The sequence below is a fragment of the Mizuhopecten yessoensis genome, unplaced genomic scaffold (assembly GCF_002113885.1).
Source record: "Mizuhopecten yessoensis strain PY_sf001 unplaced genomic scaffold, ASM211388v2 scaffold10711, whole genome shotgun sequence".
In the NCBI taxonomy this organism is placed as follows: Eukaryota; Metazoa; Mollusca; class Bivalvia; order Pectinida; family Pectinidae; genus Mizuhopecten; species Mizuhopecten yessoensis.
Genome location: NW_018408683.1, coordinates 500,519 through 524,607, shown reverse-complemented (window position 1 = coordinate 524,607; position 24,089 = coordinate 500,519). Strand labels below are relative to the sequence as shown.

Here is a 24,089-nt window from a genome sequence, read left to right as displayed (position 1 = left end):
GGGGGGGGGGGCATTACAGGCATTACAAACTGGCATTACAAACTGTCCCCATAGTCGCAAAGATAAATCAGGAAAGGTTCACAATTGCATAAAACACTTTCATACTAAATTTGAGTGAAATCGAACAATATCTAAATTTCGACCAATCAGAACACAGTATATTGTGGCCATTTTGTCAAATGAGAAAACAAATGTCGCAGTTGAGTTTGCAATGCCATATTACACATACATACTAAATTTGAACGAAATCGATCTACTACGGAGCTTCGACCAATCAGTAACCAGTATATGGCAGCCATTTTGTCAAATTATAAAACGGATGTCATAGTTGAGTTCGCGGTACCATCATACACATACATGCCAAATTTGGAATGCATTGGAAAATATCTTTAAAACATGTAAAATTGGATAGGTGGCGTAGGCTATAGACCCTGGACCGTTTTTCTTTACCAAAAGTGCGTTGCGTTTCCGTTGCGTTTGCGTTCCGTTTGCGTTGAGTTTCCGTTGCGTTTGCGTTGAATGTGCGTTGAATATGCGTTTTTTCTGGTTATTTAAGAAAACGATCGATGGCTATGTACAGGTAAACGATCCACTATACGTCCCTGGTACAGGTAATTTTAAGAATATGTGAGTGCTGGAATGTTTTAATATGAAAAAAATAGTTATATGTATAATAAAGTTTGCAAATTAAAAAGAAAATAAATATACAAATAAAATAGATAAATACATGAAATAATCGGTTGGAAGTTTAGCAATGACATATCTATATTCGAATATTTGGGCTGCGTCGTGTGCTGATTGATGGATGCATGTCTATACACGTACCTTAATTGGCCAGTAAAATTATAAGTAGAAAATAATTGAGTAATTAGTTATTTGTATATTCTAGATATTTAATTTTCATACTTATATCATTCTGTTCATATGAATATATGAATCGAATTCAACTAAATCTACAAATACTTCCATCACTGCACGCATGGGCTGATGGTTTCGTAACGACACCAGGGTAGTCTGGATTGAAGAGAGGCTTATAATTAGTGCGTCTAAACGGCGAGTTTCATTTTATAAAATATTTGTAGTTTATCTCTATGTGTGTATGCTTTTTCGTTAATTCTATTGTCTATATTGTGGGTTTTGTTTACGTCCAGGTCGAAGTATGTAAGTCCTGCGCTCGACTCGCAATAGTTATCGGGGGTGCTTCCAGGGAGATTCGAGAGGTACAAGGCCCCTGCCAACATTGACAATATATAGATTTTGATTACATCATTGAAAATCATTGAGACCTAGCAATTTTACTACAGTAGTTGTGTATTCGGTATTTCTTTAAGCTGAATTAAGAGGACACATTATTATTAATTTTTAACATTTAATAAAATAGTTGATTATGGTTTTACCACGAATGGAAAGGCTTATAAACAAGTCATTGCATGTAATCTTCCTATATAGCTTGTACTTATTTTGAAATAGTTTATATCTGCTATATTGTATTCCATAAAGGGTACATACTGGTTTCTATCGGTATTAATCGACGTGTCCAGTACACAAACCAACAGCTACGACGTTGACACGTGCCTCAGGTATGGAGGTGCTATTTTTTATAGTATTCAAGCGGTTCCTGATTAGTTTGCACGATTACTAGTTTACCAAATTATACACAATAAAATACGTATTATTGTATCTCACAAGAAAATTACATAATGGGGAATATTGTCTGCGAATAGAAATCGAAATATAAAAGTTTATTTGTATCAAAACTGCAAATGTCTCATGATTTAGCCGTTGCTGTTTTACGTAAAGCGACACAGATTTAGTTACAAATATAGAGATGATTTGATTGTATTTTTTCAAACGCCTTTTATAAACTGTATTCGGGTTGACCAAACCCAGCGGTGTTTTATCACGGAATTATATTATCTAAGTCCGTGGTTTCATCCTCCAACCCTTTTTCACACACGTACATAGTGTAGATTGGTGTAGATTATGTGTCTTCCAATTTTCCATTTAACTGCAATGTCCTCAGTCTAGATAACAGGGAAATGTATAAGCAGAGACGTATATATTACGTCTCAGGTATAAGGATCAATTTCAAGAAAAAGATAAATAAAATGTGTAAGTACTGCCAAAGAGTCACATTATATGCAAATCAAAGTCAGTACAACTGCATCACCGGACAGATGAAAGGCAGTAACAAGGCAAATAATGCTGGACCCTGTTATGTACATTATATATTACCACGGACTTATCTAATTCCGTGATATTACTAATCTTTGTGAGACTTGAACGGACCGGTTCTCCCTCAGCAAGATTGTTTCAAATTTAAAATGTTTCAAGATTTTATAACTGGGGGTAAAAATACTCGGGTTGCTGCTCAATTTGAGCATAAATGATTGTACCGGTGCATGTTTTCGTCTGTTTCTATCGTATATCTACATATTGTAAAGAAAAGGGTGGGGTGCTCCTACGTTAATTTGACTTAATTTTTACTCAATTGCTTTATATTGTATATAGGTGCTCATCAATTTTTTTAGAGATCAATTAAATAATAAAAAGTATAATATGTACATTCACTAGATTAACGAATTATGTAAAAACACGGATTCATTTAGATAGCACCCTAATGTGTGTTCGGACACCCGCATTACAGCACATCATTTGCCTTCTCAGTAGAAACTTATTTCTTCATTAAAATGGTGGAAAAAATATATGTATGTAGTACTTTAAATATTACCTACACAAGCAAGTGACGACGGAATATATCATATAAGTAGCTAAAAAGCTTACATATCGAACGCACGATCAAAGTTTCCCGGTATAGGGCTGTTTTGACAGCGTTGAACTTGTGACGTCACATATGTGGGCTACCAATATCGTTGCGATCGCCGCTGAGCCAAAGGTGTGTTTTTCAGATAAATCACAATATCTCGGAAACGAAGTCAACTACGTCGGTCGCACTTTCTTAGCCTTTGGTTGTATTAAACGAAGTATTTCCATAGCTTGATATAGCAAAACGTTCAGGGTACATTTCTTGGGTGCGGTTAGAAGGAGGGGCGGCAATTATTTTGAGAAATAGTGTTAACCACTAAAACATCTAATGTATACTTCCTAAATTCTCAGATTAAGTTAATCTACATGACGCCTTATCACAAGAAGAAGAAGAAGATCTAATATTACTATGCGGCGCGATAGGTCCAAACTAACAACTGTAGCAAATTCCCGGGTCCCTGTGCCTGAAACCACAGGTAGTAACCTTGTGGTCTTTACCTTCGAAATAACAATACCGCAGGTAACAGGGGGGACACACGTTTAAACAATAATAAATGTAAGGCAAGGTAAAAGCAAAGATTTTTATGGAATTAATTCGCTATTGTTTAGGATAGTGAAATCAGTGCTGTTTGTGCAATGTACTTTTCAAAATGACTGTTAAGAAAAAGCAATAAAAAAAAACTTTGGTTCAAGGCTGTTTTAAGGAGGGAATTACACAAGCAATTCAGATTTCAGATCATGTTTTCATCACTCAGACAAATGAAAATGTGTAACTTGAGGGTACAGCACGGAATTAGATTATATTAGTATGATTAAGCATAGCAGGGTGCATAGAAAGCATACATGTATGTTGTGTTGTAAGATGTATAGATAAGATACATATAACTAACGCTCCGGCTTCAATATCATTCATATAAATACTGATTATAATTATCAAGTAATACCACTAAAGAGAATATCATAAGAATTATACCTGTTTGAGATGTAAGTAGAGAAGGGCGATTTTAAGAGAGAAAAAACAATAATTACACGGAATTCGCTTGCAGCATTTCAGTTGGATTTGTAAGATACTACAGAAATAATACTCTATGCAAACACATCACATTCACTTGTTTTATACATATGATGATATTCATATCCAATATTTTCCAAACACAAGTTTCATATTTCATCTCCTTTTGAACATTTGCGATCGCCTAATTTAAATAAAAACAAACAATTACACGTACGTTATTTAGTTTGGGTTGTTTATTATTTTTCGACAAATTGATTAAATATTTTTTTGAACTACCCACTAGACGTATCCATATGTATTGTTGATGTCAAAGAACCATTGTTCAAGACTATTCCCGTAACTTCACCTTGAAATAATATTTGGGGAAAATATATAAATTAAATTCAAAGATAAGTGAGAAACCACCATCAAATATACTTTTAATCTTATGAATTCATAAAAAGGAATGTGTTTTTACGTCGTGTAGATTTAGTGATTAGATGTTAAATGTAATGTACTGTTGAGTTCCAAACGGATACCATGAGAAGTTTAATTCCATTTCAAAATGAATTATCAATATTCACGAAAAATCGGGGGACAAATCATTATTCCAAATTATTATGTTGGTGCTGAGGGGGAAAATGTTGCCTATAAGTACATCTGCAACCGCGGCTGTGCAAATAACAAGCGAGCGCTGTATAGGTAAATACAGGTCAGAGTTAGGGTCAGAGACCGACACGCTTCCGCGAGCAAGTGCATCTAAATCTAAGTCCGTTATTTGTCTGCTATGAACTACGTTTTAGGAGCGTGTTTAACCAAACGGTCTGTATGCGTTTGCGTTGAGTTTCCGATGCGTTTTCGTTGTGTTTGCGTTGCGTTTGCGTTCCGTTTGCGTTGCGTTTGCGTTGCGTTTGCGTTCCGTTTGCGTTGCGTTTGTGTTGCGTTTGCGTTTAAACGGACAAGAAAAACGGTCCAGGGTCTGTACAATGAAGTTTATCTTTTGCGAACACCTTTAGAAATTGTAAATTCCCAAAAAATTCAAAAATTCATGGAGGCCATCTTGGACTTCCGCTCGAGATAAAAATAGCCTGTGGCACACCTAGACTCCCTAATTAATATGTGTGTGTAGTTTCATGATGATCTGCCCAGCAGTTTCTGAGAAAACCTCCGGACAAGTTCATGCCTGAAGAAGAAGAAGAAGAAGAAGAAGAACGAGGCATTTATTTTTGGGGACTTAATTACAATAAGTTTATATAATAATCCTATTTTTTTACCCTGGCGACTAAACAACGACTGATCTGAGTACATCTTGACTAAATTAGATGAACAGACCACATAGGCTTTGTAAACAATGTTTACTTGCCGACATATTCACAATTGAAGTTCCAATCTAATCCGTCTTGCTACTTTCAGTCGCCATTTTGTAAGCAGGGTCTAATCTCGAGCTTATGCGCGTTTGAAAGAGTTTGAAGTATTGCAAAGCTTCTAAACGATCATGCCCAGAACATACTCTCTAAATATGATGTTTTTGATAAATTTATTAGTATCAATTATTTACTATATTTCATTTCTGTCTCACTTTCATGAATTCACAAAAGAGCAAATTGATTTTTTCCCCTTCAAACTTTTTTCTTTCAAATGTTAAAACACATTTTGTTTGGAAAAAATGTTCTAGTTTCGAGATTATGATCAAACGTCGTCTGCTTCGCAAACATTCAAGAAAATAATATTTACGAATGTATCGATAATGTTTTTGTTAACTCGTTTATTCTTTAAACTATCTTTAATCAATAAATATCAAGATTTTGTGTACTGAAAAATTGCATTTTATGACGTAACCGGAAGCGCACTTGATACGAGAACTTGACCCGGAAATACCTCACAACATAATCAGGATTGTCTTATAAAAAAAACACACGTTTATCGAACATTAACAGATTAATACCGTATGTATTGAGACACTGATGTGCTAGAATACAACACAAGGTAACATTCATTTAATCCATTGCTATCACATCAAGTACTAACTTAAATGTATGCGAAAATATCAGCATTAAATGTTTGCGATCGCGCAGACCTACATTCGTTTTACAGTTTGCATACATTTGTACATTAACAGTATACCTTAACGTGTGTCCATCGTGCCGAAGATTATACATAGGAGCATTCGAGGAAAAGTTCGTGATTGGAAGCCTGTTTTGTATTCTCGCAAACTGGTTACAGTGTAGAGAATTATATACATATATATAGTACAGTTTACATATAAATCATGGTGTTAATGGCCAGTGTTAATTCGCTCAATTATGTGCTTAAGGAATTTTATAAGTGAAATTAGTTCTTCATTATTGACATAATTAAATAATGTATTAAACTTTAAAGTACTAGGACTTTCAAAATAGTATCTCTCGACATAAATTTTCTTCTGTTTTGCAGTATCTGGTGGTCATTACAATTAAATAAATCATGATATTCGTCTCCAATTTCATTTAGGTCACAAAAAATATATGTTCTATCTTCTCTTGGAATGTTATTCCATCTACCACATTCAATAGGAAATTTCATATTACAAATTCTAAATTTACAATAAACATTTGCAAGTCTTGGAGGGAGATCTAGCAGGTATTTTTCTAATACTAAGTCATTTTTAAAAATTCTGTAATTGGTCCCTTTAGGTGAATTGAAAACATCGTTTCTCCAATTATTAATGAATTTGTCTTTGAGTGTATGGAAAACTGTATTTTTCAACCATTGGGTACTTTGGAATTCTTGACTTTCAAATATATTTATTAAATTACATTCATCAAGGATATTTTTAATACAATTCAACCATTGAATATTATAGTTTATAATAATTTTATACATTTTATTACTTAACTTATTAGGTATTGGTTCTAACAATTTGGCCCAGAATCCAATCATTCTAACTTTGATACTTATACTCAGAGGAAATCTTCCTAATTCCCCATAAATCATGAAATTGGGTGTCGATGTTTTCACCTGAAGAATATGTTTACAGAATTTCAAATGTAAACGTTCTAAAAGTTTGTAATCACAAAAACCCCAGACGTCACAACCATACAACTTGACAGGCTTGATAGCTTTATCGAAAATATCTAATTTACAGTCAATTGATAGATTATGGTATCTGTATTTAGCAATAGCACCATACATTGCTCTAAGGCGCTTATCATATAATTGTCTAATATTTAACTGCGTGAAACCATTTTGAGTAAAATGAACACCAAGATATTTGAAATTTTTCACAATTTCTACTTCATTTCTGTTATAAGTAAAACGTATATTTTGGGATACTCTCCCTCTACCAAAAATCATCACTTTTGTTTTATCGATATTTACTTTAAGATGCCACACTTTTGAATAATCATAAAACACATAAAGTTGTTTTTGTAAATCTTCTGGGGTGTCTGCTAACAAAATAGTGTCGTCAACGTATAACATTACATACAATTTGAGATATATGTGTAACTCATTCTCACGTTTTCCCGCCAAATTTGATAGGCCTGTACAATCATTAGATTCTAAAAACATTTCAAGGTCATTTAGATACAATGAAAATAAAAATGGAGAAAGATTTTCACCCTGCCTAACCCCGGAATTACAGGTGAAGATATCGGAGAATGTTCCATCTTTCATAACTTTAGCCTTAATTCCATTGTACATATTAACAATAACTTTAAAACATTTTCCATCTACATTATTTGTTATTAATTTGTTCCACAACCCTATTCTCCAGACACTGTCGAACGCTTTCTCAAAATCTATGAAAGCACAATACATACGGTTTTTGAATTGTTTTGAAAGTTGAATTAAAGAGTATTAAGAAAATATATGATCTATAGTAGAATGTTACCTACGAAAACCTGCTTGGTTTTCAAGCATAAGTTCGACATTGTCTGCATATATATTTAGACGCTCATTAATTACAGCTGTAAAATAGTTTACCTAGGCAACTGACCAGTGTGATTGGTCTATAGTTTTTAGCGTCATACATATCACCTTTATTTTTAAACACGGGGATAATATTACCCATAAGCCATGCTTCTGATACATTACATATAGTTAAACATTTTAACATATACTGGAAGCATTATGTCAGTAGTTGATTTGATATATTCATTACATACTAAATCATCACCAACAGACTTATTCGATTTGAATCTATTGACACATTTCAAAATTTCACTTGGAGTAATTGGACTATTTATTAAGGTATTAGTTTCAAGGTCAGACAACTCTTAGAATTCATCAAGGGACAGTATATAATTGTCATCACCATCAAAATCATTATTGAAACTTTTGCTAAAAAAGTAAAAAAGATCATCGATATTTGCCTTACATGTATTTTTCTTGGGAGCACCCATATTTATTATTTTCCAATATTCTTTCGGATTTCTAGTCCTCAGGTTTTTTTAATTGTTTTTAATCTGAGTTTTATGATTCTTGACAGCAGTGCTCAGTGTTTTATGATATTTACGCTCCTTATCATATAAGTACTCTTTTAAACTTATTTCCCCATACCTTTTATAAAATCTTTTGGCTTTTCTGTAATTTTGTCGAGCAGATTTACATTCTTTGGTAAACTGTTTTTTTTTAATTTTAAAATTATTTTTAGTGCGGTTATTAGGTTGGGTATTTCCAAAAGCATGTTTGGCAGCACCGATGAAAATTTCACATAATTTATGTACAGTGTCATTAATAAAATCCAGATTTACAACATTCTCAGTGTCATCCATACTATCAGTAATGCTATCTATATATAGTTTTCTATCAACCACATGTTTTACAAAAATATCTTTCGAATCAGTATTCCATCTCTTTTGTCTTGATAAAAACCTCTGACCTTCAGAACCAATAGTATCACCATTGAAATTTAAGTGTACATTTTGATTAATACATAGACAAATGTGAATTGGGCAATGCACATCAGACAATAAAGAACAGAATTCTTGTATCGAAAAATCTTCTACTAATTTAATGAATTCAAAATTACCTATACAATAATCTACAACACTTGCATTTTTACAGGTTGGTTTACCTATACCTCTATCTTCTCCCATGCGTCTGTTTAAAATATAAATATTACAGTGTTTACAAATATCTAACAAACGCCTTCCATAATCATTCCGTACCTTATCTGTAGAACACCTTACCTTAGGTACATGTATACATTCAAGTTTATTTACATCAGGACTGCCAATATCATCATTTTCATCATCATCTCCATCAACGACGTCTGTAAAATCGTGAGAGTCGGATGTTCTACTGTTAAAATCCCCAAGAAGACAAATACACTTAACATCATGGCTAAACGACAATAATTCATTTTCAACATCTTCTAACAATTCTGATGATGAGTACTTTGAATTAGCCGGAGGTATATACATTGTACCAAATAAAACGTTACCATCAATGTTAAACATTGTACCTTTCATTTTAAGCCATAATGTGTGGTTGCTGTCTGTTTTTAAATGAGATATATATCTGACATATTCATTTTTAACATGAACAATAATACCCCTAGATCTGGTTTTGGCCAGTGACTGTCTATGCTTACAAAATATAGTGTAGCCGTCGATATCTATAGAATCTGCACTATCAGTTTTTGACTCAGTGATACAAATAAAATCATAATTCAAGACGTATTCTAAAAATTCTGGACATTTAAGTTTGTTGGTGAGACCATTTACATTAATGCTCAAGATTTTAAGTCGGTAGTCTTTGGGACCATTAGAAGATCCGCCCTCCATGTTTCCCTATACTGTTTTAACAAATGTCTCCTAATCGGATGGGTCTATACATGAGCTAGCACTCGTGAACTTCCCTCGTTTGGGTGGGGGTGTTACATCGTGGGGACCGCCTGCATCCATTGTTGTACCTTCTGCGATGGACGTAGAATGTCTTCACTACCTGCACACGATACACTGTTGCTAGGTACGCTGTCACTAGGAACGCTAGCACTCGGAACACCTCGTACTACATCGGTATGTGACTGGCTGTCTCTGTACCTACCACTCTGTGGATCTCCTTGAGCTCTACTGGCATTACCCATGGTGCTCCCTGTATAGAGTTGCCCGTCAACTACAATATGTACTAGCCGATCCCTCACAAGTTTAGCTCGGCGCCCATTCCGTCTAAGTTCTTTAAGTTTTGAGTATAGTAGCCTGCGTTTGTCCTCTATTTCTGGGGGGAATTGTTCATTAATGTAGTAGTGTGTGCCCTTAAGTTTCCTTGCGTTTCTGAGAATATTGGATCTTTCATGGTTGTACAGAAACCTAGCTACTATATTTCGGTGTTTGCCACGCACAAATTTTCCAAAACGATGAGCGTTGCCCAACTCAACCTGATCGATCCCCATTTCGTGAGTCAGAAAATCCCTCAGTTTACCCTCTGTATTTTCATCTCTGTCCTCTCGCAGCCCACTAAACACTAGATTGTACTTCATCGATCTACACTTTAGCTCTGTGACACTGATTTTCAACTCTTCTTTCTCTTCATGAAGTTCATTTAAAAAGCGAGATCATGTACTGTTGCTGTCTGTTTTTGTCGTCACATCAATAGCTTGTTTATCTTTTTTGATTTCTTTAGAATGATTATCTGTCGTACTTTTGATTTCATCAAACATATCGCTTATGGTACGGCAGCTTATTTCCATTTCAATGTGCTTTTTTTTAGATCAGTAATTTCACTTTCTAGTGAGTGGACCTTGAGCGTGAGGGAGTCAAGTGAGCTCTGAACACACGTCAACATATTCTCAATAGGTTCTAGATGTTCAAGTCGACTATCCAAGTTTTGTAAAAGTTTAATAATCTTGTTAAGCTGCGGAGAAGTATCATCATCACCATCATGTACTGGGTTATTCTCGTTGAGTGTGGGTGACGCATTACCGGTAGCCATATCGAATGGTATTTTCCTGCGGTTCGCAGTAAAAGCAGGAAATATATGTCTGTTCGGATTCGCTAGAAGCTGTAATCTGATTGGCTGGGTGTAACGAGGTGCTGTTGCACGTGCAGGTGACGGTATAGGGTGGGAGAGTGTGAAAGCGGGTCATTCTAGCCTGTTGAACCTGACCCAGACGGTTGGGTTTCTTTCATTAATATTTTTCAGCAAATATTATAAATACATGTAGTATTAATATTTTAATACTTGTAGTGTATAGGATGAGTACAGATGCACGGATAGTTTGTTTCGAGAACTAGACTGCTTACTGTAGCGATAAATAATTTAATTACATTTTGTGGCTTTTGTCCATAAATCAAAGTTAACCGATTGCAGATATTTTAGAGAATAAGCTATCATGATTTATATAGTGATAGGCGTCCACGGTTTTCCAGAGTTTTTGGACTCATGTAGTTTTCTCTCTGGTTTTTAGCCCAGGATGCATTTAACATACAAGGTTTAGTTGATAGGATTGTGCAAAACGAAAGCTATGCATGTATGGGATTTCAATGTGTATTAATTTGATGTGATCATGATTAAACGCCGCTCCAGTGCTCCTGTGTGACAGGCAATCGCAGGTATGGTGTTGTTGGTTTATTGTAAGGTAGGGCACAGTAAGGTTAATTAAGTGACAGTAGAACAGACGCCTTTATCAGTACAGGTGACAATTCAATGGAGCGTGACGGAGCCTCGGTTGTGGTAGACGTTATGAGTAGTCGTCGTCGAACCAGGTATAGATTTCTATATATAGCACAGTAGCCACAGTATACACGGGTCGATGGGTTATTCAAATGCCATTTCTATGGCGAAACTATTGTCAAAACATCACTCAAGGCATTGCGGATATGTAAATACATCATCATACCTTATGCAGCATCACACCATATTTCCATTTTGTTACAAATTCGCTTTTCTTTGGAGAGTTTTTCGCAACACGTCTGCCATTAACACCGGAACCGGATAAAAGCATAGTGGCATGTTACATCAAGATACAAGATACAAGAATCATTATTTTACGTTGAATAAATGTCATAATTAATATAAGCTCTCAGGAGCTTGTATTTCGACAAACATATATATATATAAATGGTAAAACATTGTAACAGTGTAAAGGCAAACAACAAATTTTATCACAAGACACCTACGTTGGAAGGATTAAGATAAAGAGGCTAAATAATCATGCTGTACAAAATTTGGCACTAAAACAACTTACTTAAAAACCAGTCCAGAGGGCAGGTGATTGGGACATAGCATTTATTTGTAACCTGGAGCACGGGTTTGGTAGCCGTTAATATTAAAAGACGTTTTTAGTATTGATGCTGCTCGTGACGCCAGTGACATATTTTTCACTTACAAGTTAAAGCGTCGTTATCAAAAGAGAAGAATAGTACGAATTGAAAAGTGTGAATTGCTTACAGTTCCTATCAAAAGTCAAAAAACATTCCTCTCATGTTCTTTCTCGTCACCTGGACGTTTGTAAGTTATAACAGCTGGTCTCGCAGACGCTTAAAATACCACAGTATTGTAATTGTCTCGGTATGGCAACGATTGCGTTAAAGGTCAAATGTATTAAAAATCATGGATTCATATGGGTAGAATGTTATTAAAATAACATTCATACAGTGCTACAAGCTGAAATTAACAATTCATTTGTTTAAAATTACAAGTCATCATTTCCATGAAATTATCCAAATAAATAAGATATTAATGTCAAAATAAACTTCAGGTTTTATTTAGTATTGTTTAATGTACGTCCTATCAACAGCTATACATGGTCATTTAAGGACGGCCTCCCCCATTTGCTCGATGCATGCGTGTGGTGAGTTTGTGCATAATTAATCTGTGTTTTGGGAGTCTGTGGTATGTGCATGTTTGTCTCCTTGTGATAGCGCAGGACTGATGCTGACTTTATAGTGTAATTTCACTGGAGCATACTGCTGAAGACACATATTATTTTACGATTGAACCTCGTTATCTCACCATCTTCAATAGCCAAGGGTTCATAATTTATATTTGTATTATTCAACCTTGGCAGATTTAGCATTGTGTTTAATTTCCCTCCCCTGCCACCTTGCAGAGACACTTTACTAGCAAAACTTTAAACTTTCATGATTATTTCAGCACTGGTCGCCTATGTATTTCCCTTGGTTATCATTTACAGTTAGAATATGGACAATTATCTCTACCAACTGATCAAAAACAGAAAATGTTTCTTTAAGTATTGTCATCCTTTGTTTTTTGACATAAACCATGACATAGTCGACAAGGCAACTTGGTTCTGGGCGCCGCCATTATTATTTACATGCACAGGGACTTGGTATTAATTTCTAACCCTCAGTCCACATACATGTGTATTATATAATGTATGATATAAAAAAAATATGTGGACCTTAGGATGGTAATTCGTGCCAAGTCCCTGTGTCAGGTTCAATATTTTGAAAGCTTAGAAAACAAGGCTAAGTCCGCTAAGGTTGAATACATAAATATGTGGAAAAAAAATGAATGCTTGGCTAGGAAAGATGAGATGTTACAGGCTGGGCAGATAATGACAACAGGCTGAAAACATGTATGGAATGGGTCTATTTTACCCGAACTACCCGACATTATTTTCAATACCTTTAGTTCATCTATATTTCCACACTGTTCTCTGTATAAGGAATAGGAATCAGTTTGTCTTTTGGGTATTATAAATCCTCGCAACCACTTTTAAGTCATATGTATAAGAAACGTCTGCCAAATATCTGATTCTTTGACAACTTTACTACAATTAGATATATAGCAGGAATTGTGCTTTCTATATCCACTGCACTACACTTCATATTATTTGTTGACACTTTTTTCTGCTACAATACATGGAGTTTCCTCAAAAGATGCTGATAACCGAAAAGAGTCTGAATCCTTAATGATATCTTTTAAAATACTGTGTTTGAAAAAACATTTAAACCCTTCATCCTTCAATCTGTGATTAAAAAGATTATAAAAAATATCTGTGTTCGCTTAAATGTTCAAATATTTCTGTTCAACATTCATATTAACAGTGGTGTTCAAATCCACTAATTCATAAGTTGACATAAAATTGTACTGCAGTATTTTTTGGTCTGATTTTTGACAGCTAAATAAGGCTCATCAAGGGTCATTGACCTGTCAGAAGTTGAAGTAGTCAAAGTTATTTGACTTTGGTGTAGAAGCAGCCTAAAAATAGCAGAAATTCAGGGCCGGATTTTCACCAACTTGAAGAGTTGTGTCCCTTTGTTTGCTTTCCTATACATCTTATTCTGGCAGTTTATCATTCATATTTTTATTTTTCCATTTGTAATGCACCTCATATACATCTGATGAGAATGGGAGATATTTAAAAATGCACAAAATTCACCAAGAAATCTGAAAGTTACAAAAGGCCAAAAGGTGAAACTTTAAACCATGCAGGCCAGGTTTGAACATTTTACTGTAATGTTTGATTTACTTTCCATGTGGGGAGGATTTTAAATGCATCTCGACTGTTATATGAACCAATTAATTTTCATTTAGATGGTGTTCCTGAGAATTATTTTTTATATAATTTAAAATGTGTTTCAAGTAATACTCATACTCTCTGTTTTAAACTAGGAACACTTGCTATGTACTCTTATGCATTTATGATTGATTGTCTTCCTTTTTATTAATGTTCCTGTGAGTCCCTCACACAATTTCCTCACATTCCTTTCTGTTATATATCGTTTGTTTCTGTTTGTTTCTTCTATAACTTTCCAGTTTCCTTTTAGATAAAATATGTTATGCTTAGGTGATTTTTGAGAATTGGTGGTTTTGCGAAATCTGCTGATTGTTTTGCAAAGTATCAATATTTTTATGTTTATAACATATATTGGGTGCTCTCATAGCTACCACTTTCTTTAAAATGTAGATTTTCTTCCCGTTGTTTTTGGAAAAAATATCCAGAAATTTTAGATAGTTTTGAAGTTTTACTTAAAACTTACCATACTGACAATGTCAGACAATTTCAGACATACGAAACATATAATGATGTGTAATACTTCTTGAATTTGGTGTACAGATAGATTTTGAATTGACAGATCTATCAGATCAGCACAAATTACTTGAATTGGAGTCTGCATGAAGAGCTATGTCCCTTCACTTTCTTTTTCACGATTACATGATTCAAATAATTTTCTACTTGAGTCATCGAATCTGTCAAACCATAATTTACATACAATGTACATGGGAGGGGGCTGGGTGGGTGGGGGGTCTACTACTTGGGGGACATTGAACAGACCAAACTAGGTCTTCAGCCCCCATTGCAACACACTTGGGATCTTAAATCTTTCCTTTCTTTCTTCACTGTTCTGCCTTTCTTTGTCGTGCCGCCTGAGAAGCATGGCGAACACTTAAGAATCACTCTGTCCGTCATCACACGATGTCGTTGTGGCTTTGTCATAATGGGTTAGAGTTTGAGTTCGAACACTTTGTTAATATTCCTTTTTTTGAAGGAGTTATGGCCCTTCGCACATAGGAAATTATTAATATGTATAATGGATTACAGTTTGAGTTAGAATCCAGTGTCAATGTTCTATTTTTTCTGGTGTTATAGCCCTTTGTACATGGGAAATTCTTATAAGTAACTGTATTTTTCCGTCAACACATGCACTTCATTCGAATTGTAGTTTTCTTCTATAGGTGTCTCCTTGACACCCGTCCTCATATGACCCTGGCTGTTGCGAGGACATAAATCACAAGTACATCCCTTGAAGTCCTTCTGTATGGCTTGATGATGTTTTCAAACCAATGGTCTGGAGCATTACTTGGTTAAGAAGGCTTAATGCCGTTTAACAGAGGGTCTCTCTCATAATACTCTTGCTCCCTAGGGGAGGAGTGAGGTCCCAAAGGGGGATTCCCCAATTCAATTATACAATTTATTGTTAGGACCCCTGCACATCTTTAATAATCAGGTTTTCCGTCTGTCTGTCCTCCTATCTGTTTTTAGCTCACCTGCCGAGGACAAGTGAGCTTTTGCCCTGGTGCTGCGTCCGTCGTCTGGCCATTGTCCGGCCCTCGGGAGTCAACTATTTATGCCCCCGCCATTAAATGGGGTGATGGGGGGCATATAGTGTTACCCTTGTCCGCCCTGTCCCGTCCCGAAGCATCCTGATTCAATGTAAACACTTATCAACTACATTCTTTGACAGATTTTGGTCAAATTAATACAAAGGTCAAGTATGGGTATACTTCTTGCATCGTTATATTTCAGTGATCCAAGGTCAAGGTCACACTTGCTATATATATCATCGACTGATTCAATTTAAACACTTAGCAACTTAATTCGTTCATGGATTTTGGATTTTGGTCCAACTTTATGCAAAGGTCAAGTATGAGTATATTTTGGACATTGTTGTGTTTCAGGGTTCCATGGTCAAGGCCAAGATCACTGTTGCTATATATAGAAAATCATCAACTGATTCAATTTAAACACTTAGCAACTTCATCCAATATGTTATGGAGATGGTAAAAACATATGAATATTAAAATCAACTTATCAGCTTTAAGTGTAGTTCCTTGTGTGTGTGTGCATGTTTCAGGTTATCAAAATCAAAGTGGTTGTAACTTTTTATAGAACACTGAAACTAATTTCACATGGCAGCGGTGGCATTTATGTCCTACAGACATTTTCTAGTATCTTTAAACATCTTCTTCTCAAAAACCTAGAGGCCCAGAGACCTGGTATTGGGCCTCTAGCGTGCTGGGATGAAGGACTATCAAGTTTGTACAAATGAGTAACCTTGCCCAACTTTTCCAGGTCACAAGGGTTTAATGAGGTAAAATAAACTGTTAAATTTCGTTGAATAACTCCTGATTGCTTTGCCTATTTAACCATTACGAAAAAATGCTAGTTTAAGTCATATTATACGATAGAATCAGGTAAGTAAAGTAGGCCCGGCCCAACTTTCAGGATATGATACCACGTATGGGGAAAAGCACTCTGGGGTTAAAATGACGTTCTTGGGTAAAATCATGCTGAACTATTTAATCCATGTCAAAGTTCAAAGTTAATGTTACTATAAATAGAAAAACATTTCATGCACAATGTTTTGAGCTCTTTTGGGCCGTATGCACTCAGACTTTATCCAGTGTAATACAATGTTTGCTTAAGCTTTTGGATATCTTTTCAGCCTTTGATATCAAAGGTCAAGGTCACTTACTGTAAATAGATTATCAGTTTGTGCACTGTATATCGAATTCTGTTGGACTGATTAAAACTCAAATTTTATCAAATCCTTCCTGGAAGAAAGTACCTGCTTGGGATAGCTTTTCAGGTCCAGTGGTCAAAGGTCAATGGGTCACTATAAATAGAAAATCTGTTTAATTCACTATTATATATTATGCACAATATCTTGATTTCTCTTGGGCTGATTACACTCTTGACTTGATACAGTGCTTCCTCAAGGAAAGTTCCTGCTTGGGATAACTTTTCAGGCCCTTGGGGTTAGGTCTCTATCACTGTTACTATATGCATAGAAAATCAGTTTAAAAAATCACTTCTTATATTTTGAGTTCTGTTGGGCTGATTACACTCAAGACTTTATCCAGTGCTTTTATAAAAGAAAACACTTGCTTTCACTACCTTACCACAGTTTCTTTTAAATCTTCAATAAACATAATTATTGAGTATAGTCACAGCGGCATTTAATATATATATATATATAGATAAATCTTATTACCGGTTAGCTTGTAATAATAAGAAGAAGAAGGAACGGAGTAAAAACAATAAGTCCCCAAACTTTGTCCAACGACCCCTGTTGGACAAAGTTTGGCAAAATCAGACAACAACTAAATTGCGACCAATGGCTTGATGATGTTTTCAAACCAATGAGCTGTTCGAAACTGTTAATATTGTGTTCAGCATCCCTCAAAAACCCTATGTACCAATTCCGGGCAGAATCAGACAACATCTATATTTCGACCAATCAGAACCCAGTATATGGTGGCCATTTTGTCAAATTAGAAAACAAATGTCGCAGTTGAGTTTGCAATGCCATATTTCACATACATACTAAATTTGAACGAAATCTAACTACAACGGAGCTTCGACCAGTATATGGCAGCCATTTTGTTTAATTAGAAAACGGATGTTACAGTTGAGTTCGGGGTACCATCATACACTTACATGCCAAATTTGGCATGCATTAGAAAATATCTATAAAACATGTAAAATAGGATAGGTGCCATTGGCTTTCCTTAGCGAACACGTTTAGAAATTTTAAATTCCCAAAAATTTCAAAACTACATGGCGGCCATCTTGGACTGCCGGTCGAGATAAAAATAGCTTGTTGCACACCTAGACCCCCTAATGAATATGTGTGTGTAGTTTCATGATGATCCCCCCAGTAGTTTCTGAGAAAACCTCCGGACAAGTTCATGGCTGAAGAAACGGAGTAAAAACTTTGTTTGGGGGACTTCTTTGTTTGGGGGACTTAATAAGAAACGGAGTAAAAACAATCAGTCCCCAAACTTTGTTTGGGGGACTTAAAATAATAATTATAAGAAGAAACGGAGCAAAAACAATATGTCCCCAAACTTTGTTTGGGGGACATAATTATTGAGTCTCTGACACATGATTGCTGCGATAGCGCCGCAATATTGCAGCGATATCGCCGCATGTTCAGATTTCGTATGCAAATAAGAATTCTGGTAATATCACCAGAATGTGGCCAGAATATCGCAAGAAGGTTCTGGCACTTGCAGCAATATAACCAAAATGTGCTGGTGTACTTGCGGCGATATCGCCATAGGCTAAGGTTCTGTTGATATTTTGACTCACCCACTCTGCATGTCTTGGCAAGCAAGATTGGGATTCCCACAATCAGAAGTATATGACAATATTGCAACCGGGCTATGGAGTATATAACGTTTAGATAATATTTCATAGCTTATATTGATCAGAGATTGGTTACAAATTTCAACACATACAATATATTTAGACTATACAAATAACTAATGACTCAATTATTTTCTACTTATAATTTTACTGGCCAATTAAGGTACGTGTATAGACATGCATCCATCAATCAGCACAGGACGCAGCCCAAATACTTGAATATAGATATGTCATTGCTAAACTTCCGACCGATTATTTCATGTATTTATCTATTTTATTTGTATATTTATTTTCTTTTTAATTTGCAAACTTTATTATACATATAACTAATTTTTTTTCATATTAAAACATTCCAGCACTCACATATTCTTAAAATTACCTGTACCAGGGACGTATAGTGGATCGTTTACCTGTACATAGCCATTGCTAAACTTCCAACTGATTATTTCATGTATTTATCTATTTTATTTGTATTTTTTTTTTAATTTGCAAACTTTATTTTACATATAACTATTTTTTTATATAAAAACATTTCAGGACTCACATATTCTTAAAATAACCTAGCAAATACATAGCCAGCGATCGTTTACTTAAATAACCAGCAAAACGCATATTCAACGCACATTCAACCCTAAAGTTAAAACGCATATCAAACGGTCAACGCAACGCAATCGCAACGCACTTTTGGTAAAGAAAAACGGTCCAGGGTCTGTTTATAAAGATTATTTCACAATGTTTATCAAAGTTAATGCAGAAGATTTCGCTTAAAGTCACTTCTCATTTGTCAGAGGATTACTTAATGTTAACCGGAAAGTGACATAAAAAAGAAGGGGTGTTTTTCTGCCCATTTCAGCAGTCAAAACCCGGAAGTTTAACAATATTTAACTGTCTAAGTGAAATGGTTTTACAATGAAGATCGTTTAATGAAATATTTGGAACTGGGACAGCTTTTTCTTTATTAATGGAGAAATAATCATCTTTTATAATTAAAAAGTGTGTACAGTGAAATAGTTAAAAGGTTTATACAGTAAAATAGAAAAAGTCAATACAATGAAATAGTTAAAAAGTTGATACAATGAAAAAGGTTATACACCACAGTAATAAAGTTTATTCAGTGAAATAGTTAAAACGTTTATAGTTATAAAGTTTATACATTGAACTAGGTAAAATGTTTATACAGTGAAATAGTTTGAAAGAAAAGCAGGATTTTGCTAATGATGTGACACAATGACAAATCATTTGAAATTTTCTTTCATTACAGGTATTCCCACAGTGACCATTGGTTTGGGTAGTTACAATATTAATTCCGGAACTACTGTAACACTGCAGTGTACTGTTGGATCAACTGTCACCGTCACCGCTGTTTCCTGGTCACGTATTCTTAATGGAGTACCAAGTTCTATTACAGTAGATAACTCCAAGTACACAAATGCAAACACTGGAAACCCATCTCTAACCATCGCAAGTACCACCAATGCGGACGATGGCATCTATGTCTGTTCTGCAACAAACAGCGCTGGAACATCTTCAAGTCTTGCCACAGTCTTGACCGTCACTACCACCAGTATACGTATGTAGTTACATTTATACACCAATATATTTTAGGGAGTTCAGTAAAACCTTTTGTATTGCTTTCATTTGTTATTTTTGATACTCCAGGGGTATAATGATACTTGTCCAATTTAAAGATTACAGAGAATTAAGCGACACCTGAGGTCAAAGCAAGTCAATTTTACTGTTACCCTGCCACATGATTCTTTTGGTGTTCTTGAAAGGATCAGACTTCAAAAAAAAGTGAGCTTAACCCCTGGAGTATGGAGGATTTCATTTGTCCAGCTGAACGGATGTGTTGTAAAGAGATCTAGGCAATATTTACATATATAAATGATGCTGGTTACACTGTGCGTACATATTGTAGAAAAGTGAAATAGGATGCAAAACATGCATTTATGGACTGACCATGATTTGAACTGTATAATGATATAGGCGAAAATCTATGTAATTAAACATTCATTTCATCTGCTACCTTGATGGTTAATAAAGGAACTGGTGCACTGTACATGTGAGTACCTGGAAATGGGCCATTCAATGCAGCCTTATTTATGGTTTTCCTACCAAATTTGTTTAATTTTACTTGTATGGTGGAATGATTTGCGGTTATGTTTCATATACAACACAGTGTTAGTCTATGGCTAATATATGATGCATGTATTTTTGATGCGTAATAAATAAGGATACCTCACTCTGGTTGGTTATCTTAATTTTTGTTCACGAATTGCCCTAAAAACGGGTAAATTTCATACAAATTTGTATAAGGACAAACATACTGGCAAGTGTAAGGCTAAATTTTATTCCCAATGTGACTCATGTATTTTATACCTGGTTATTATATGAGGCTGATTCCTTCTGAATAGTTTGTTGATTTGCATGCAAAAATGTCCTTCAAATTATTTAATTTTTAAATACATATAAGTATGCAGATACAAATTCTACTATATATTGTATGTTTACACCAAACTTCAGCTATGGACCACTGTTATATTGTCCTGAAAACAGGAAATAGTAATGATTCAACATGGAATATGGTAAACTTTGCTTCTGATATCCTACTTCACTGATTCTATCCCAGTAAACCTGGCTTGAGGTTGTTCAGCCATGTTGTAACAGTGTTTAAAAAATAGTATATATTGTACCTCCTGGGCCAAAGAAAAATATGGGGGTGTTCCCTGAACGCATACATCTATAAATCAATAGGTAAGAAACATCAAAATATTTGTTGGTTGTATCGAAGTTGAGTGAGAAAGTGCCCTTTGGCATTGTGTAATATTTTTTGGGATTTTTTTAATGACCAACATCAAAACAACAATGTTATTCTAAGTGTTTAGACACTATTTTTTTTCATTCTTTAAAACTGTTTATTGAACTTTGATCTGATAGATAAACTGTTTTATCAAATTTTCAGAGATTCCAACTGTAACAATTTTCCAAACAGCCTTTGGGGCACAAGTTTCAACTACGATCACACTCGGCTGTACTGTAACCTCAGCTGCGACCGTCCTCTCTGTCTACTGGAGGCGTGACATGGGGTCAGGATTCGTGGACATTACTATTGATGGGACACACTTCTCTGGTTCAACCATCACCGTTCCTTCCCTGACCCTCATCAATGCAGACATAACAGACTCGGGGACCTACCAATGCTTTGCTACAAATGCTGGTGGAATTGGTAGTAGTGCGACAGCTTCTGTGACAATTTCATCAGGTATATGCATAAAACTATCATAAAAATATCTCCATACAGGACCACCATACTGTGTAAGCATGTAATTTAGACTGAAAATACTGTCAGGGGGAATAATACCTTTTCCCCCCATATTTCCAATTTCGGGGGTATGGTGGCTTGATGGGGATATCTTAGTTTGTCCTCGTTATATCATAACTTTCATTTATATTATAGAACTGACAGCAGAGCGATATGTAAATTCATATAGTCAGAATAAAATCTGAGTATCTGTATAGGTTGGTGGAATGTCAATGGACAAGCCAGATTTGGTATGCGAGTATGTTTCGGCACGGGGAGTGCTAGAAGTATGTCACGGTGACCTATTTACTAAAATGGGTATACAGCTCAGTAAATAAAGAAATCATTACTGGTGGGGGACTTTGACTGCTTCAATACTTTGTCTTAGTTAGCCTTCAGCTTACATTTCTAGTTTATAGAGGAGCGATGGTAATAGTTAGCCTTTAGCTTACAGTTCTAGTTTATAGACGAGCGATGGTAATAGTTAGCCTGTAGCTTACAGTTCTAGTTTATAGAAGAGTGAGGGTAAAAGTTAGCCTTTAGCTTACATTTCTAGTTCGTAGACGAGCGAGTGTAAAAGTTAGCCTTCAGCTTACATTTCTAATTTATAGAAGGGCCAGGGTAAAAGTTAACCTGTAGCTTACATTTCTAGTTTATAGAGGAGCGAGGGTAAAAGTTAGACTGTAGCTTACAGTTCTAGTTTATAGAAGAGTGAGGGTAAAAGTTAGCCTTTAGCTTACATTTCTAGTTCGTAGACGAGCGAGTGTAAAAGTTAGCCTTCAGCTTACATTTCTAATTTATAGAAGGGCCAGGGTAAAAGTTAACCTGTAGCTTACATTTCTAGTTTATAGAGGAGCGAGGGTAAAAGTTAGCCTTTAGCTTACATTTCTAGTTCGTAGACGAGCGAGTGTAAAAGTTAGCCTTCAGCTTACATTTCTAATTTATAGAAGGGCGAGGGTAAAAGTTAACCTGTAGCTTACATTTCTAGTTTATAGAGGAATGATGGTAATAGTTAGCCTTTAGCTTACAGTTCTAGTTTATAGAGGAGTGATGGTAATAGTTAGCCTTTAGCTTACATTTCTAGTTTATAGAGGAGCAAGGGGAATAGTTAGTCTTTAGCTTACATATCTAGTTTATAGAGGAGCCAGGGTAATAGTTATTTTTTAGCTTACATTTCTAGTTTATAGAGTAGCAATGGTAATAGTTAGCTTTTAGCTTACATTTCTAGTTTATAGAGGAGCGAGGGTAAAAGTTAGCCTGTAGCTTACAGTTCTAGTTTATAGAAGAGCGAGGGTAAAAGTTAGCCTTTAGCTTACATTTCTAGTTTATCGAGGAGCCAGGGTAATAGTTAGTCTTTAGCTTACATTTCTAGTTTATAGAGGAGCGATGGTAAAAGTTAGCCTTGAGCTTACATTTCTAGTTTATAGAGGAGCAAGGGTAAACGTTAGCCTTTAGCTTACAGTTCTAGTTTATAGAGGAGCCAGGGTAATAGTTAGCCTTTAGCTTACATTTCTAGTTTATAGAGGAGCGAGGGTAATAGTTAGCCTTTGGCTTACAGTTCTAGTTTATAGAGGAGCGAGGGTAATAGTTGGCCTTTAGCTTACAATTCTAGTTTGTAGAGGAGCAAGGGTAATAGTTAGCCATTAGCTTACATATCTAGTTTATAGAGGCACGAGGGTAATAGTTAGCCTTTGGCTTACAGTTCTAGTTTATAGAGGCGCGAGGGTAATAGTTAGCCTTTAGCTTACATATCTAGTTTATAGAGGCGCGAGGGTAATAGTTAGCCTTTGGTTTACAGTTCTAGTTTATAGAGGAGCGAGGGTAATAGTTAGCCTTTGGCTTACTGTTCTAGTTTATAGAGGAGAGAGGGTAATAGTTAGTCTTTAGCTTACATATCTAGATTATAGAGGCGCGAGGGTAATAGTTAGCCTCTGCCTTACAGTTTTAGTTTATAGAGGAGCGAGGGTAATAGTTAGCCTTTGGCTTACAGTTCTAGTTTATAGAGGAGAGAGGGTAATAGTTAGCCTTTAGCTTACATATCTAGTTTATAGAGGAGCGAGGATAATAGTTAGTCTTTGGCTTACAGTTCTAGTTGTGGTATGTTGTCAGCCTAAAACATACCTCTTGTCTCTGTCACTGCACGATGTTTCCGTCTTTGTCTAAAACCTTGACCTCTCTCAATTGATATCACGGCTTGACATCTT

At 35.4% G+C, this 24,089-nt stretch overlaps 1 protein-coding gene across 1 annotated transcript in view; it reads left to right on the top strand.

Annotated features, from left to right (window-relative positions):
- Positions 1-24,089, top strand: part of LOC110461967 (basement membrane-specific heparan sulfate proteoglycan core protein-like) — an 80,601-nt gene that overhangs the window by 39,599 nt on the left and 16,913 nt on the right. Inside the window, exons 4-5 of the mRNA XM_021515718.1 lie at positions 19,846-20,154; positions 21,547-21,846. Coding sequence (XP_021371393.1) covers positions 19,846-20,154; positions 21,547-21,846 — 609 coding nt within the window. The remainder of the gene's footprint in view (positions 1-19,845; positions 20,155-21,546; positions 21,847-24,089) is intronic.